General features: G+C 34.9%; 1 protein-coding gene across 2 annotated transcripts in view; it reads left to right on the top strand.

Annotated features, from left to right (window-relative positions):
* Window positions 1–1,228: 1,228 nt before the first annotated feature.
* The window catches only part of LOC145677456 (uncharacterized), a gene marked incomplete at both ends in the record, with an annotated part of 66,522 nt that continues 49,052 nt past the window's right edge, over window positions 1,229–18,698 (top strand). For both annotated transcript variants that reach the window (XM_081747930.1, XM_081747929.1), the window contains 3 exon segments: window positions 1,229–1,381; window positions 1,817–1,941; window positions 13,389–13,488. In XM_081747930.1, coding sequence (XP_081604056.1) covers window positions 1,229–1,381; window positions 1,817–1,941; window positions 13,389–13,488 — 378 coding nt within the window.

The raw sequence follows: 18,698 nt of genomic DNA, 5'->3' as shown, positions 1-18,698 counted from the left end.
TTTCCGAATTCCGGAATTTTTCCGAATTCCGGATTTTTTCTGAATTCCGGATTTTTTCCGAATTCCGGATTTTTCTGAATTCCGGATTTTTCCGAAATCCGGAATTTTTCCGAATTCCGGAATTTTTCAGAATTCCGGATTTTTTCCGAATTCCGGATTTTTTCTGAATTCCGGATTTTTTCGGAAATCCAGAATTTTTCCGAATTCCGGAATTTTTCTGAATTCCGGATTTTTTCCGAAATCCGGAATTTTTCCGAATTCCGGATTTTTTCTGAATTCCGGATTTTTTCCGAAATCCGGAATTTTTCCGAATTCCGGAATTTTCCGATTTTACTTTCCGGATTCCGGAAAGTAAAAATTCCGGAATTGGCCATCCCTAATATATATATATATATATATATATATATATATATATTCTTGTTTAATGGTTTTTACTCGCAATCGCTAATTTTTAAATTTTAATACATATGATAGAAAAAAGAGATCAAAATAAGAAAAATACTATCTGCAGTTCAAATAAGACTCATATATCTACTAATAGACATTTAAATAATGAGCGCAATTAAGAGATTTCCTTAACCAATCGTGTTCTTGTTAGAGAAAGTTGACAAAACGGTCTGAATATAGATTCTAACGAATACTGAAAGTGTTTGGGAGGTTATTGACAACCACTGTAGTCGCATAGCTTAGCAAAAGTTGTGTAAATTAATCAAACAAATGCTTGGAATTTATACAGCTGTTATCAAGACTAAGATTCTGAATGCCATTGAACGCAAACTGAATATAATTACTCAGTGGGAACAGGATCATGTGTTCTAATTTCTTTATTTGAGCAGTGATATTTCTTTTATATAAGAATGTTTTTTTTTATATGGACACGTGTCTTTTCGTAAAGTATCTGAAAATTTGGTAGTATACTGAGACTTTGATAATGACCGTATATATATATTAAGGAAATCGTCATCGTATGCTGTGTTTTTTTCGATAAAAGAAGAGAACTGTTTACTATAAATTAGTTAACAAAATTAATTGTAGACTAAATATCTAGTTACTATTATTTGCTTACGATTAATATACTTATCCCATTGGAGAAAATGGTGTTCTACTATACGTATATAACCTTTACAATAAACGAAATCTTCCTTTAATACTATATGTTACACAGTGTTTTGCTTTTATGGCGTATTTCAACTTATTGATACTATTTTTTTTCATTGAATTTGCAAGGAAACTAGGAAAGGTGCCAACGGGAAAAATGAATGAGCTGGTGAATTTTATCGAAGTCGTCTCCAGCTTGAATGTTTCTAACTTCAAAGAAATAAGAGAATATAGACATTACGACAATAAGCTAAACGTCTCTCTAAGTAACATTCAAAAACAAGTAAGTATATAGGGAAGCAAATGTTATCGTTATTCACATATACAGCCAAAATTATTAACCTACTTTACTTAATATGTATTATTAAGTAGTCTAAATCAAGAGTTGTATCCGCATTGCAAACAAAAAGTTCAATCATCTCAAAATATTAAACCTGTTATCATACCTAGTTAACATACCTAATTTGAAGGAATATTAGAAGGAAAATTTGGAAACAGATTTTGCATTTTAAAAAGAAAACATTCAATATAACAGAAGAAACAGTTTTGATAATGAAATTAATAAAACTGATGATTATTTCGGTGTACTTTTAATACTTATACAGTTCTTTTCGATACTGTTACAATGTTATAGAATTATAATTATAGTAGTTCAATGTTAAGCGTTTGAAAATATTGCAATAACATATATTACTGCAGATTTACTCTTTTGTATTAGGTTTCAAATGATCCGAAGTCTCCTATACTTCATGGTTTTACTCAAAAACTCTACGATAAATTTCACGTGCGGACACCATACGGATTATGCTATGCAATACACTCTGAATTACTGGATATATACAGGTATTACATATTTATTGAACAATTTGGTACCAAAGTATTATGTCTAACACAATAATGTTTAGTTAATTGTGTTGAATTACCGCTAGAAATGTAGTTTGTTATACGACAAATACATTATAAAAAACTCAAAAATGTTCTCTGCATGTATGCCCCTATTCTTACCAATACTAGTTATATTATATATTTTCGTAAGTTTGCGGAGCTCTTAATATCTAATAGAATGTATACAATTTAAAATCTACTTAGTATATCATGGAATCTAGTTTTTTAATTATCAATAAATATCCTTAACATATTATTCCCTACTGTGGTTGGTATCTCAGGTTTGCAACATGATAAATTTAAAAATAGTTGGTAGTCTCATAGTCACTACGGATTAACAAATTGTGATATGGAACTTCTTTTTAGATTTTATGGTCTATTTGACATTGTAAGATAATATAAATTGATTAATTTTTGGATCAAAAGATCCTATATATTTGGGGGAAAAATTTTCTTCTATGTCTTATATCTCGAGAACTACATATAGTCTAGCCAAACCAAAACTAACAATTTACTCAGTATTATGTACTTCTTCCGTAAAAGAATACGAAAACTTGATTTAGAAACCGTTCAAAAATTTTGTGGGCCCTGATTCAAAAAAATCAATATATTTAATTGAATTAAACTTTTTCTTGTACGCCTTATATGTGGAGAACTACATATAGTGTAACCACACCAAAACTAACAATTTACTCAATGTGATGTGCGTATTCCGTAAAGAATATGAAAACTCGAATTATGAGCCGTTCCAAACTTTTGTGGCCCCTAATCAAAAAACTAATTCTTGCTCAAGATCGCAATAATCTGATGCACGTTTTTGATCATTCGTAAAATTCTTTCCCATGATCGGAATCCTTTGATCCATTTGTTGGATCATTCCTAAAATTATTGTTTTTTATATATCACAGATAGTTAACATAAGTAATCAGAGCTTCCTAAAAACTCAAATTCTGATGTATATAGATCATCATATTATACTGAAATTTTATTTCCAAATGGTTTAGTACATATTAAATAGAAAAAATGGACAAACAGATCTTTTTCTGGTGATGGAAGTACTTTCTTCTTTGTTTTGGTTCCAAAGATGAAGTATTTCTATAAGACGAGGAAAGCAGACAATTTATTTATATCACACATTTTTGAACTCGTACCAATTGGTCACCGCGAGTAGTAAACAATTTCAAATTGTTAATTTCATTGCCTCAAATTTCTGCGTGATATATTTTACCTAGTATACATAGTACTATACATACATTTTTCGCATTATACATTTTGTATTTAGCAAATTAATATATTTTTGTTTATTTGTAATATGTATCAATACAAGGCAAAGAGTCTTAATTTTAACGAAGTGGTACGGAGCTGGGTTTACCACAGTCTATAGAAATCTTCCTCTTTAACTCACAGATTCGCTAAAGTGTTTATAACTTAAGACATTAATTAGGAAGATAGGAGATTGGTTTTAATACGAAATGACTATACGTGAGGGACATGCCGAAAGATTTTAAGTGCCGTTTAAAAAGCAATTTATTTTTAATATTCAATATTATACAATTGAAAATGACTGTGTTTGTGACTCTTAATCTCTTGAACAACCCGATCGATCTCAATCAAATTTTCAACATATATGAAATTCAAACCTAGGAAGTTTTCCCTCTTTTCATTCTGACACTAGATTTTAGAAAGGGGAGGGGAAGAGGGGAATTATATGAAAATGAATAAAACTTAATAACTCTTGAACCACAAGACCGATCTTGATCGAACTTTTAACATAGATAAGGTTCGGGTCTGGGATGTTTTCTTCATTTCACTTTTGCAGTGCTACGAGGATGGAGAGGAGGGAGGTATATGTCAAAAAATAAAAATAAAAGTAACTGTCTTATGATCGTTTCAACCACCGACCGATCTGAACCAAATTTCTAACATAGATGAGGTTCAGATCCACATTATCGATCTTAATAACATTTTCAACATACAAAGGTTCGGACCTGAGGTGGTTTTTATCTTATCACTTTAACGGTAGAGCTCAGTGGAGGGGAAGGTAGAAATAAATAAAAAAATAAATAAAACTTAATAATTCTTGAGCCACCAGGCCTATCTTGATCAAACTTTCAACATAGATAAGATTCAGGCCTGAAATGGTTTCCTCATGACACTTTTACGGTGCAACCTACGTTAGGGGGAGGAGGAGATATAAATAAAAAGATTAAAAATAAAAGTGACCGTCTTTGTGACTTCATCACTCTTTAAGCGTAGGACTGATCTTAATCAAATTTTCAATATGGATGAAGTGCGGACCTCGGGTGATTTTTGTCATATCATTTTGACGGTAGACCTTAGGGGAGGGGGACGGGTGAGGACTAACGGGTGATAAAAATACATAAAGCTTAATACGTCTTGAACTACCCAACCGAGGTCGATCAAATTCTCAACATAGATGACGTTCGGGATTGGGATAATTTTTATCATTTAAGTTTGATGTTGCAGCGCAGGGGAGAGGGAGGGGTGGCGGAGATATATATGTAAAAAAATAAAAATGAAAGTTACTGTCTATTTGACGTCACTCTTGAAGCACCTGACCGATATCGATCAAATTTTCAACACAGATAATGTTTGGCCCTGGAATGGTATTTATCTATTTATTTTGACGATATAATTTAGGGAGGAGGTAAGAGATAGAGATATATAAAAATAAATAAAACTAATAACTCTTGAACTACCTGACCGATCTCGATCAAATTTTCAACCTAAATGAAGTTCGAACATGAGATGATTTTTGTCATATCACTAACGATATAACTTAAAGGAGGGGAAAGGCATTTACAAATGATCGCAAATGATCGATATTAGTGTCGAATCTATAGTTTTTGAGGTCGCTGAGACTAACAGTGATACTTCTGATGGCACTTAAATACAAATTCAGCCTCGCAAAAATTAGAGGGTATATATAGAGAGTTATATTTATACAGGTAGTTAGTGAGTACTTCAGATTATATGCCCTAACTAAACTGTCTGTACAAAAATTGTTGCGGGAGTAGGGTTCTGAAACCGATTGCGGAAGGTCCAACAGTTTTCGAGCTATGGAACTTTAAAGTTCATTTCTTCATGTTCTCGGCAGTCTATAACTCCGAAAGGAAGCATTTGTGCACCCAGATTGGTCTATAGTTTTCGTCTTATTTTGGTGTCAGGAATCATCTCCCAATCGTTGTCGATGTTGTTTTGAAACATCCATATATACAGGGTGGGCCATTTTAATTAATCCACGGAAATATCTGAAAAATGATAAAACATAGAAGAAATTTTTGAAGTACACGTTATATCTTGCTAAGGGGGAAAACCAATTCCTCCAAAAGTACCCCTCTCCACCCCCCGTAAATGGGGGTAAGGGGGGTAACTTTGAAATGTCAAATGGGAACAGGGTCGAGTAATACCTCGTACGAAAAGTCTTGGAAAACTAAGTAACGTTGTACCAAAAGATGTTTCATATTGTGCACCAGTTTCAAAATGGCCGCCATGATATGGTCGGAAACTCCAGTACCCGTAGTATGAAAACCATGGCAGGTAAATGAATGGAACAAAATTGAAATACGTAAATATCATAGGGCATATCGAATGATGTAATCCCTGTGATCCCAGTGACCTCCCTGAAAATTTCAATGTTCGATCGGACCTCGGTTCGGGCCTACGCTTGACCTACCCAATGCTGTTTGGAAGCCAGACTTCATGCATAGAGAATTGGTGCACTAAGTTAACGCGGATGGCCACAGTTACATTCTGATTAACTATTAGCATTCATGTCATATTGTGAGCTTAAGGGACGAAACGGTGTGTACGTATAACCCCAAAATGCTTTCTGAATAACCAGCACGCATTGCATAAAAGTTTCTCTTTTTTTAGTCACTACAGCGTCATCCTTACAAACAAATGTTTCAACCACACCATACCTATTTGTAAGGTTAGCATTAATTTACAAATTAAAGTAAAGTTCTCGTTTGAACTTTCACTTTACCTTCCAGCCCACTCACATACAGAGCGCAGGGAGAGATTATTTTGCAGGACTTGTATTTCTCTCTATACATTATGGCAATTTTACTCTAATATTTTTATCTCTGTTGTATTATTCTCGAGCCTTGGAACGCCTCCTTGGTTTTCCTATTTAATTTTCGTTATTTTCATTTATGTCTAACCGTATTCATACTATGGGCACTAGACGTTTTCTTAGACACAGTCACCATGTCTTTGCGATCATTTTGAAAACGGTGTCTCATGTCGAAAATTTGAAATTTTCAAGTTGGCCCCGGATTCCTTTCAGTTGGCCCTTGAAGTCACCCCGACAACACCTCTTGATGTGCCTTACGTCAGTTAGCTACTCCAGTTTTCCTTTTGTTGATTTATCTCCAATCGCATTCATACTGCGGGTACTAAACCTTTTCTCTGACACGGATCCTATGTTTCGGCGGCCTTTTGAGAACACTGCCATTTCACATCAATCGTTTTCTCCTGCAATATGTTAGATTTTGCAAGATGTATCGAAAGAGGTACCACTCGACTCATGTTACTATTTGAAATTTTGAAGTTACCCCCCAAGACCCCTTTAGGGAGGTCACTGGGATCACAGGGACCACACCGTTCGATATGCCCTATGATATTTACGTGTTTCAATTTTGTTCCATTCATTTACCTTCCATGGTTTTCATACTACGGGTACTGGAGTTTCCGAACCATATTATGGCGGCCATTTTGAAACAGGTGCGCAATATGGAACATCTTTTGGTACAGCGTTACTTAGTTTTCCAAGATCTTTCGATCGAGGTATTACTCGATCCATGTTCCCATTTGACATTTTAAAGTTACCCCGTTACCCTTTATATATATATACATATATTCAAAGTGACCAATATCAGTGTCGAATTCATACTTCTCGGAGTCGCTGAGATGAACAATGACACTTCCAATGCTCTGGCCCGCAACATGGGGAGGAAAGGGGCTATATAACAATCATCGGAAATGGCCAATCTCAAGGAGCGCATTAGTAATAGTAAAACGTGACTGGCTAAAGAAAAATATTACTATGTTTTCTTAATTTAACCCAGCGAAGCGGGTAACTAATGCTAGTAAATGCTATAATTTCTCAAAATAATCCCCACAAGTATCAACAAATTTTGCGTTCTTGAAAACCACGATGCAAATATTTTTTTTAAATCAATATTTGAAATATTAGATATTGTTATTATAGGTCATAGTAACCTCTTCTGTTCTTTGATAAGAGTCCTCGAATATTTGAAATGAAATAAAATATTTAAGTTTAACTTCCTACGTTTATGCCGGCTAGGCTAAAGAAGATGGTGATGTTGAAAAATGAATGAAATGGTGGAATGAATTAAGTGGGAGGAAACGCGAGAACCCCTAGGAAACCCACGCACACGGGGTTTGTCCACTACAAAGTTCACTTGGTGGGAACCGGGATCGAACGTCATGCACCAGAGGTGAACGCTCTACCACTGAGCCATCGCGAACCTTCCTCGAAGATTTGTCTTCAGTTTTGGGAAGAAGACTAAGTTAAGTGGAGTTAAATTTGAAGATTAAGCCAGGTACACTAGAATACGGACTCCGCTTCGAAAGTTTTAGTTGTTCTATGTAGAGGTCCATTGTCGTGACAAACAAGAAAGTGAGACAGTGGATACTTTTGGTGAACAGATTTCCAAGCTTCAAAGACACTCTGAAGTAATAAGTAACATTCCGTTCTGCTGTCAGTGTACGTCGATCATCTAACTGTATAGTTGCTTCTTGCAGAATGCCTAAATATTTTTACCTACACTGAGTCCTCGTTTCACTTTTGAAGGTGCAGTTTGAAAACATTGTACTGTCGATTGCTGTTTTGTTTCGGGATCGTAGTTGTAAACCGATGTTTCTTTATCTGCAACGACATTAAAATCATCTTTACTTTCCACCTACGAAACATTTTGTAAGCACATAATGATTCAGTTCCAGGGTCATATGTTTGACGTAAGCACGTGTGGGATCCAAGCGACTATTATGCTTATAAAAACAAGGTTTTTTGTCGTTATGAATTGACCTGGAATTGACTCCATCTTTAACGTTGACTGAATTTCCTCATATGTAATATGACGATACTCTTCCAAACTCTTTTCTAATGCTGCGACGCACAGTGGGGCCAAACACCCATTTTACGGACAAAATTCTCGATAATAGTGTAATGTTGTTAGAAGAAACACACGATGGTGTTCTCCCTTGTATGTTGTAGTGGTGTATAAAATGAAACAATTTCCGGAACGTTACGACTGACTCCACTCAAGATTTCGTGAGATATCTTCGCAAACAGAACATTAAATTGTGCTGTGTGAACTTGTAATGCATACAATAGATGATGCTAGTAGGAAATATCTAAAAAAGTAGAATTTGAGTAAGCCCGACTCTGAATAATATTGTAGAATAAGTAAAACATAGAGAAATAACATATACAAAAAAGTGTGCTAAACACAATATTGTGTTATTTTATATCTTAATGATAATACAAAAAAACTGTATATTTATATGAGTGTATCCATAAGTCCGTGACTTTGAACTTACAAAACATAGATCGCTGTCTTCAAAAACGATTTGTGTATATTTTGAAAGTGGAAAAGAAAACAACTTGCTTTATTCATGTCGGGAAAAGGCTGTTCATTCTATTAACAATGGTGTAAAAAATATATATTCTTCTTTTATATATAACACACTTTAAAAATAATTTACAGAAGGAACTGAAAAGACAATTGTCTTTCAAAGAAAATCTAAATGAATAATCCTGTAGCTTAAGTACTTAGAGGAAGATGTTTCTTCCTTAGTTCGGGGCTCAGTAAAGTTATGTATGGGTCTGATGGCCCGAGGATTTTATGGAACGCATCTTTAGTGTGGCTGTATGACCTATTTATTCTTCCTACTATGTTGCTCCACGGGAACTGAGTTTCCTTAACGCAGTCAGCCAGGTTTCAACGGTGCCATGGCTACATTTTAAGACATATTGTGATGCAATTTACAGAGCAAGTAGTTTACTACAGTTGTTTTATGAAAACCTTTTAATTAGAGCGGAGTTCAGCGGAGCTTTTTAATAATCTTGGACATGTATGCAATTCCTTGAAAAATACACTATTATGCTCAAAATATCCCTCCTATGTAAGTTTTTTTGGCGAACCAATTGTTTGTCACATGCTTGCCTGTATTCACATCAGTCACGTTAATGCAGCTATTTTCTTCCATAAAGCAAAACTGTATTTTACCTCTCAATAAACCTACCTAAACTCAACAAATTCAACATTGTTGCGTTTTAAATACAATTTACTAATTGCAAAATCATTATCACAACCGAATTCCTCGGTTCATTTACTATATAAAACGTATAGATTATCGCCCAAATTGTCACTTTCATGACATTCCATTTTGTCCGCCTTGGCCCCTCTGTGTGACGTTTCCTAATTCTGCGACATTTCATTCGTAACTATGGTACTACGGCACCAAAAGTGAGGCATACCGGTCAGGCTTAGTTAGCCGCGTTGCAATTCAGCAAACCAATTAAAAATAGTTGTGAGTAAAAGGGCAGAGTCAACGACAGGTTTGTGTGAACGACTATTACATTGTTCTTGCTTTAAATCGTACTTAAAATGTCGAAAGTTTATTGCATGCAAATCACGTCGCTTGATTTCTATTGTTCCCGACTGACAGAGTCAAACTAACCAACATTTTCAGTCGTCTAATTTTCAAACAAACATACCTGCAGCCTTGAAGCTATACCTTTTAGCTCTAGAGGGCATACTACCTTAACCGCGATATGTTTCATTACGCAACGGTATTTCTATTATGGTATCTTGAAACTTTCGGCATGTTCCTCGTACAATTCATAGTTGAACATAATATGGAATTGCTATTGACTGCGCCAAAGAACGTAAATGTAGAAGGCGACAGAAGACATGTATTTAAAGAAATCTATCATCTGAGATAATCAGGGATTTTCTTTTCTAACAAAAAGATTGACAAACTTAACTTTGCCTTGCTTCTACATAATCGACAGCTATTTTTCAATTAGAAAATAATATTTTGTGAAGGTTGGTTTCCTTGCTTAACATATTTTACTATATATGTCCTCTTTTTCTGAGCTCTATTTCAATTGTTTGTATATTTTCTTTAATATTCACTCAGAAAGAAATATATATAGTTGTATATTTGGAATAGATTTTATAACGAAAACACATACACACCAATACACACACACACACAGACACACACAGGGTGTTCAAATGTCGAGTCCCTCCATTGGCTTACTATGGGAAACTGAATAGAAATGTTCAATATTAAAGGAATGATCCAATCAAGTGTAATTATGCCTGTGCAAATAAATTTACACTAACATGGAGATTTAAACTAATCAACACTTGAGGTTATTGTGTTGTCAGCGTTGCCAACCTGGTACAAAGTGTTATGTTTTCAAATAGTACTAGGCGTCCACACGAAGTGGGCAACATTGTTACTCAATAACATTACTTTGTGGCTTTTAACATTTAATTACTTCGAATCTTCATACGCAAGTTATTCTCACGTGCATTCATTTCTAATGACACAATAACATTTTAATGCAAGAGTTTTGATCTATGAACCATTGTTTCCTATTGTGGACCATTATTTGACTTCACACTTGAACGTCTTGTCTTTCGAAAACGAAGTGGGATCTGCCAAATGTTTAGGAACGTTTCGCTGTCAGCTACCATATGCTAACGTGTGGACGTCTAGTGCTATCTGAAAACGCAACATTTTGTTACAAGGTTGGCAACACTGAGAACCCAATAACTTTAAACACTGATTAGTTTCATTGTCTACGTTAGTGTAAATGTATTTGCATTGGTATAATTCCACTTGATTGTATTATTCCCGCAATATTAACCATTTGAATTCACTTTAAGATAGTAAGCGATTGGAGGGACTAGACATTTGAACCTCCTGTAACTCAGAAACAAAGCGGCATTGGACCCATGTTTATAGGAACATTTTAATTACTTGGATGTCCGCAATCACCTCGTCACTTCTCGACACACATACACACATACACAAACACACACACACACACACACACACACACACACACACATATATATATATATATATATATATATATATATATATATATATATATATATATAGATATGTATTTGTAGTGTATATATGCAGCTGAAACGTTCGTTCTTGGCACAGGGAGATCAGGTTTATGAGAAATATTTGAATCCACTTCCTCTCAAAATATTTCTTTCATTGAAAGTTAAATGAAACAAAATACAATGTATGTTCTACTTTTCATATCAACATTGAAACACTCTACACCAACAAAATTCGCCTTTAATCAAATTGATATAATTTAAAACCCCAGTTTCAAGTGGTTACTAACTACTTTCCTTTTTCTCAATTAAGTGGACTATTACTTTCGGTTGAGGCGGTGAAAATGAGAGGGTGGCTTCATTTCTTATTCATATATCACCCCTTATCACTATGTTCTTGCAGGCTCTTTCGACCGCGAATCCTGCTACTGTATCGCGGATGTTTAGTAGGTGTCTTGGGAAGTACGTGGTCCGTGGATATCTTCCTCCATTTCTGATCTACGTGCACCTATTCCAGCCCGCTGTTGTGTGCGTCCAGTATTTGTGTTATCCGGAGTCAAGGTGTATGTAGAATATAAGAAAGTACAAAATATGTTAAGACATGAACAAGGTACAAGTAATAAAAGCCCAAAGAGATAAAGAGTCTGAACCTTTTGCTATCTTGGGATAATGCAGTCCATCCTTTTGATTTGACAGGTTCTATCTTTCATTTCCAATTCTTACTTTTATTTCCCATTCTTTCTTTTTTACGACTATGCGTTTTTTAGGCGGTAATCGTTCCTTTGTATATTCATTTGTCTTGACCGCTTCGATTCCAGCTGGTGCTACGGTGAGAGCGTTCTTATGAGATAGTCAGGAGAATAGTGTCAGTTCACCACACCCAGTGTGAAGTTCACACACATTTGCCATTTATAAATGTATATTAAGTAACAGCTTTTTATTGTTAATAGCAAAATTTGAACTTGGGACTGACTCACCCTCTCGTTAAAAGCCGAAATCAGCCTAGAGAAAGACAAGCTCTCAAATTGTAGATAGTGTGGAAAACACAAGTACTGTATCGTGATGCATGCGGTCCGATATCTTCTAAATTAATGATAATGATGATATTAATGCAAATGTTAAAGGAAATCGACTCAGTGCTGTTGAGGGCTTATCCCCTTTCCTCATTAACTTAAAACGCCAGACAGGTTAAAGGTAGTAAGAAATTACAGAATGACACTTCATTGGTGAAATGGTCGACGAGAAGCAAACAGAAAAGTTACTAAAATAGACTGCCATTAGACCAGTGAATATGTCGGTAGGTCATTTACTGAACGTTTTTCCAGTGTAATATCATGTTGGGACCTGCTAAACGCCACCCACGAGGAAATAAAATATGAACTGGCTAACCAACTTGTTGTAGCTCGTGTAAAAACTAAGAAGACAGGTGAACTCGTAGTTACTCAGTCACTGATTCTTGCGTTCAATTTGCCTACCCTCCGAACTACGTGAAGGCTGGTTATGATTGACTTAGGTCCTTCCGTATATTCCCAGTCTCCTTGAATATTTCTAAGGCCAACACTTCGGGCACATCAACAAGTCGTGTAATGCGAGTGCTGCAAGTGTAGTCATAACGGTGCAAGCATTGTTATGTTAGGTGCAAGGGCGAGCATTCTTTCAACGGGAGAAACAAATCCGACAACTAATGGTTATTAAGATGATGCAATGGTTATTAAGATCTGTTGCTGATGCTAAGCGGTGATTAAGATAAAGCCCGCCTTCCTAGATTTCTGGACCCTTTGTTTCTTTTGTAGCTACTTACTGTAAATCTGTTACAATCCAGATGCCAGACGTTTCCACCCAAACAAATCTTGTCACCGACAAAAGTACAGGAATTCTTACCTTAGTCGCATCGGCTAGTCAACCCCTGAAAACACTTGTGTTTCTGTTAGTGTTGGTGGAAGACCTTTCTATTCACCTATAAATTCATAACGTTCTAGCTATCATACATTAGTTTGGATGTTACCTTCATACGTTATGTGTATTTGAACGCACATTCGATTGGCGAGCTGAATTTAGATATGTTTTCGTTTCAGTATGATTTACTTTCCTTGAAACGTATGTAGAAGACATTCAACAATATCATGATATTTTTTCAAACACAAGAATTATAAACTAAACATTTTTATCCAATTGAAGTTGTGTAATAAAGATCAGTGCTTAAGGAAAATCTTACTATTTTATATAAAATTAATGATGTAAATGTGTTCATACATTTTTTAGAACAAGACAGAAGAATGAAGATCAACTTAAAATACCAACCCTGAATTTCCATGATACCACATTTGCATATGTTGTTGTTAACCCAAGAAAAAACTTAAAGGTAAGCTATATTATTTTAGAAAGCGTATATTTTACGTACGTATACACTGGCAAGTCAAAACATTATGAATACCATCCTATTTTCAGATATGTCCACCTTTGGCTCACAGGACAGTAGTAATGTAGTTTGGAATCACATTGACGAACATGAACATTCCAAGAAAATACGAGAAGAGGCCCAAACGTTGTCTGTGTTGTTTTGAAACACTATATATAATTACCACTCATATTACAGGTACTTTGTTAAGTTTTAGGGGCATTTTGAGGTCTATCACCCTACACAATGGTAAAAATTCACAATATATTTTTCCAATATATATCACAAACTTAGTAAGTGGCCGCTATTATAAATAGCAATTATTAAAACTAATAATAACTGGAATCGGTTATTTAGTTCTAACTAGCCTTTTTCCTTTCGTGTCATCAGCTTCATCTAATATTTTCTTCATTATCTTTCTGCTTTCATTGAGGGAGTAAAATGTTTATTTACGCATTGCTTGCAAGTACTCAGGTCAGAGGAAGAGGAAACGCAAATATTATTAACATATTTACAGTAGTCCAAGCTCTGAGTTCCAGATAACTTACGTTTTTCTCATCGAATTGCTTATTATTATTATTATTATTATTATTATTATTATTATTATTATTATTATTATTATTATTATTATTACTATTATTATTAAAGGTAGTAGTAGTAGTAGTAGTAGCAGTAGTAGTAGCATCATTCTATTATTTATTTTTTTATTTATTTAAAGGCTGTACATATTTTATCACGTATTAGACTGTAATCTTTATCTTTGCCTTCTCGGCAAATATTTCTGAGCCAGTGTCGGAATATTATGACATATGTGTTCCAGCACTGTCAAGTCTGCTTCCTTTTGATGCCATTTTAATTTAACATTATTCATATTTTTTTCACCCTATAATACTCCCTAATTTATGTAGTCTTTTCCCTATTCCTAAGTTTCCTTCTTCGTGTTTATCTTCCATTTGTTTCGCGTTTTCTATGGTATCATGGAAATTTGTTCGTCCGTTTTTGTTGTTGAATACTTCTTACGAACCTTTCCGCTAGTTGCTTAATTTCAATTGTCAGTTCATTGTTCAAAAAAATAAAATTATTCCAATACTTTTAGACATAAATTCCCTAGCTTCTGAAATACAAGAAACGATGAACATTTATTTCCAAGTTCAGTGTTATCGCATGTGATGGCATTTCCTATAGCCCGTTATCTTGTTACGACACGTTATTCCCATCACTTGCATGTTCCAGTTTCCCTTGAACTAATAATGTCTTTCTCAATATCTCTAACGCGCTTTGGCAACTTTCTAGATTCCTATTTCAAATTAACTCACTAAATTGACTTCCACATAGTTCATGATACTTAGTAGATCATTCTGGTACCAAAAACAAGTCTCCATATTCGTTGTGATGTTCTTGCAATAACTTGACAACACTTACTTCCTCGTCCTACTTAGCTGACTTTTTGTGCAGTGTTATTTATCAACCTGATACCTGGTATCAACTCAGGCTGTCTTTACTTTGAACTCTAACCCTGGCTTCAGGGCATTTTCTTTTAGATGTTGTTCTTTTACATTTCGTAGGTCTCCTTATAGATTCTAACTTGAAGGATAACCTCGCTTCCTGAAAAGTATAATATAATTTCATAACGCAAGTGAACAGGAGTGAACTGTTACAACAATTTACATTCACTACTGTGCTCCTTGTACCACTATACGTAGCATAACATTTGTCTTGTAGCTATTGGTGTTGTAATTCTGAAAAGTGTCATTGCTAGCTAAAAATATGGCAGTAATGAATGTGTGCATATCATCATGAACGATTTTCCAGCAGTTAGAAGCCGTCATTATATCATCAATATTTAGAATTGTTAAGATTGCGTCCATATAAATTCCTGCTTTGTTCACTGTTAAATTCTGTTGAAATCTGACCTTAATTATACCACAAACTTTGCTCTATTTGTTACACCAACTTTAAGAATCCATCGACTTATACATTTTAATAGCGGTATGCCCGTCTTTTAGTTAGTAGCTTGGTCCTCGTCCTTTACTCACATTTGAAAGGCGCTACCACACCCAACGAGTTGCACTTTTTCCGAAAAACTCATTTCCTGTTTCTTTCCTTCACAATTTGAGACTATGAGCCTGTAATATATATCGCTGGTCTTTGCCGTTCTACGCACATACATTAAAATGGCTGTTCGAGGAAGATTCTTGTCACGGCCTTGCAAGCGGTTCTCCTTGCGCTATGCTTCTCACGTTTGTCCGACTTCGTTCAAAAAGTGGACATATTGCTTTATTTTTAGATATATACTGCATCGTTCAAACATTGCAGTATTCAGAAATTTGCTTTCTACTTTAGTATTCAAGATCCTACTAATTTTTTGTGGGCCTATTATACTCGACATATGGATTGAAACGAAGACATCTACCACTTATTTATCTTCTTAGGTGTACATCTATCTCTGTTCTACATATATAATGTTACAGTGGAATGTAAGCTTGCAATACACATAGGCTACATTCCATGCAGAAAAGGAATATTGTTCGAACGTATGGTCACATGATACACAAACCTAATGCAGAAACAATTCCACTGTAACCTTACTATTCAACGAGTTATAATTCGCTTTCTTTTAAATTGCATTTTGTCCAGTTTCTGTATGTTACTATTTATCATCTTGTTAAAGTAATATTGACTACAACAAACCTTCAGTCATTCATTTCGAGCACTTTCCTAGGCTACACCTTTAGAAAATATATGACGTAGAGTTTCAAATGGTACCAAAGCATAGCAAAAAGAACGCACTGCATAAAACAGATAGTTTTGTTATTATAGTGTAGTAACAAATACTCTTGGATAATTGAGTATGGAAGATAAAGTTTCCTCCATTTTCACCGCAGTATCTAGGTACTGTCAATTCTTAACTTTTGGTAACTTCCAGAATCATACTACACATCCGCAGAACACAATAGTAATATTTAAAAGTGATTTTGAGTGTGTCATTAGACATTTGATTATAGGATAATCAAATACTTGTGCTTCCTTTTAACAACGGCGAATAAAACTTGAATTGATACAAAGTTGAGTTAATCAAATCTCATAGTATTGTTTTCTTTAAATAACTGTGCTTAGAAAGTTGATAGAAATGAAACAAAAAAAACTTTCAGTTTAACAATTAAGCCCGTTAGGCTAAGGGGGCGATGATTAATGCAGGTGAATGATGATGGAAGAATTGATGGAATGAGAAATTGGGAGAAAACCGGAGTACCCCGAGAAAACTCACGGACTTGATGTCCACCACAAAATTACTTGCTGGGTATTGAATTAGGGATCCCACTAAACAGAAATTAGCGCTGCACCAGTGAGCTATCATAACCTCTATTTAAGTTAATTGGGTACACTGATATTTCAATGAGTAGATTTTACTCATTTAATCACGGTAGCTTTGATAATTGCTAGTAGGACTTTTCTTTTAGTGAATTTCTAGCTCAAATGTTCATATACAGTATAAGTAATTCTAGAATTTCATTTTTGATCTGTAGTGACCTGGTCATCAATGAAACGCTTATTGCTATAAGCTGTTATTCATTGATTCTCTGGATTTGAAGATGTAACGAAATCTGGTGTGAGTGATAAACACATTAATCTTCCATTGTAACCATTTATTTACAATTATATGTGTGCAAGTCACTAATCTTTCCAAGAGAAAAAGAGGTATCACCTACAAGTTCACAGTACAGTAATTCAGTGCATTGAAATCTTACCTAGCACTATTCTCCACATTATTTATTTATACAGAAGAACATAGACAACATAAGGAACTGCGCCATGAAACTGAGTAATCTTTCCGCAAAACTACTCTACGCTTTCCAATTTTATTTTCATAAATAAGGAAATGCGGAGCAGGGCCATGAAGAAATTTGTGACTTTTATTGGTTAGGTATGTTATCAAAAGCAACACTTAAAGTATGATTCAGTCACTTTCGTTCTGCAAAATTTTTGAAGCCTGAGATGGTAATTGCAATGGATGCTCAATCACAAAAAGTACATCATATTCAGGCAGAAATTGAGCATAACCGAAATAAAGTAGTCATAGTATTGTCAATATCTTAAACATTCGTCATCTAACAGTGTTAAACTATTTGCAAAAGTAAGCTACAGGAAAAAGCTTTGTATTTCAGTTCCACGTAATCTGACTCAGAAAATTTTAACTCAATCGAATTTCTATCTGCGAATCCCTGCTAAAACATAACTAACTGGAGCTATTTTGGAAGCAGTTGATAATAAATATTGAAAAGTGCATTAATTAAACAACAATGTGTGGAAAGATAGTGGTCGAGGTTAAGAGAAGCACCAGAGTCTTAGCAAAGACGACAGTGACGCTCAGTAGGGTATGCTGTGCGTTGATGTGATTCGAAGGAAATCAAGCATCATGAGGTGGTGCAACAGACACATTGGTCAGACCTGTAGTATCGGCAATAAGTGCGAGTGTACCTAGCAATTTTAAACAAATTGTCACCGTTGAATAAAGGTAATATTCATTGTCCGAAAACGGAGAGATTCAATTTAAACAAATTAGAAGAGAACCAGGTAAGATAGAAATACCAAATTGAAGTTTCGAATAGATTCTCGGCTTTAGACGATTCGGAGTGCACTGATGTTGAGGATACCTGAATTGAAATTAGAGATAGCATTAAAATTTCAGCAAAAGAAAAATTGGGACACGCGGAAATACGTAGGAACAAACCATGGTTCGGCCAGGAATGCATGAAACTAACAGAGAAGAGAAAACTGGCAAAATTACGCTGGCTACAAACTCCGAATGAAATAACTACACAAAATTTCGCAGATATCAGGCGGGAAACTTCCAAAACTTTTAGAACAAAGAAACGCGATTTTCTGAAAGCTAAAATTAAGGAACTTGAAGATAATAGTAACAAAAACATCCGGAAAATGTATAAGGGAATCAACGAATTTAAGAAAGGCTATCAACCTCGTGCTTATATATTAAAGAAATCTGACAGTACAGTTCTCACTGACACGGATAGCATCTTAAATAGATGGAAAGATTTCTTTGACGATTTACTTAACACGCAACGAAAGCTAGTGTGCGTGGAGAAAAAGAGATACACTCCGCAGAACCGTATATTCCAGGACGCAACCGAATAGAAGTAGAAAACGCTATAAAA

The sequence above is a fragment of the Thermobia domestica genome, unplaced genomic scaffold (genome assembly GCF_964235325.1).
Source record: "Thermobia domestica unplaced genomic scaffold, izTheDome1.hap1.1 HAP1_SCAFFOLD_891, whole genome shotgun sequence".
Taxonomy (NCBI): Eukaryota; Metazoa; Arthropoda; class Insecta; order Zygentoma; family Lepismatidae; genus Thermobia; species Thermobia domestica.
This window is presented reverse-complemented; position numbering and strand designations above follow the sequence as displayed.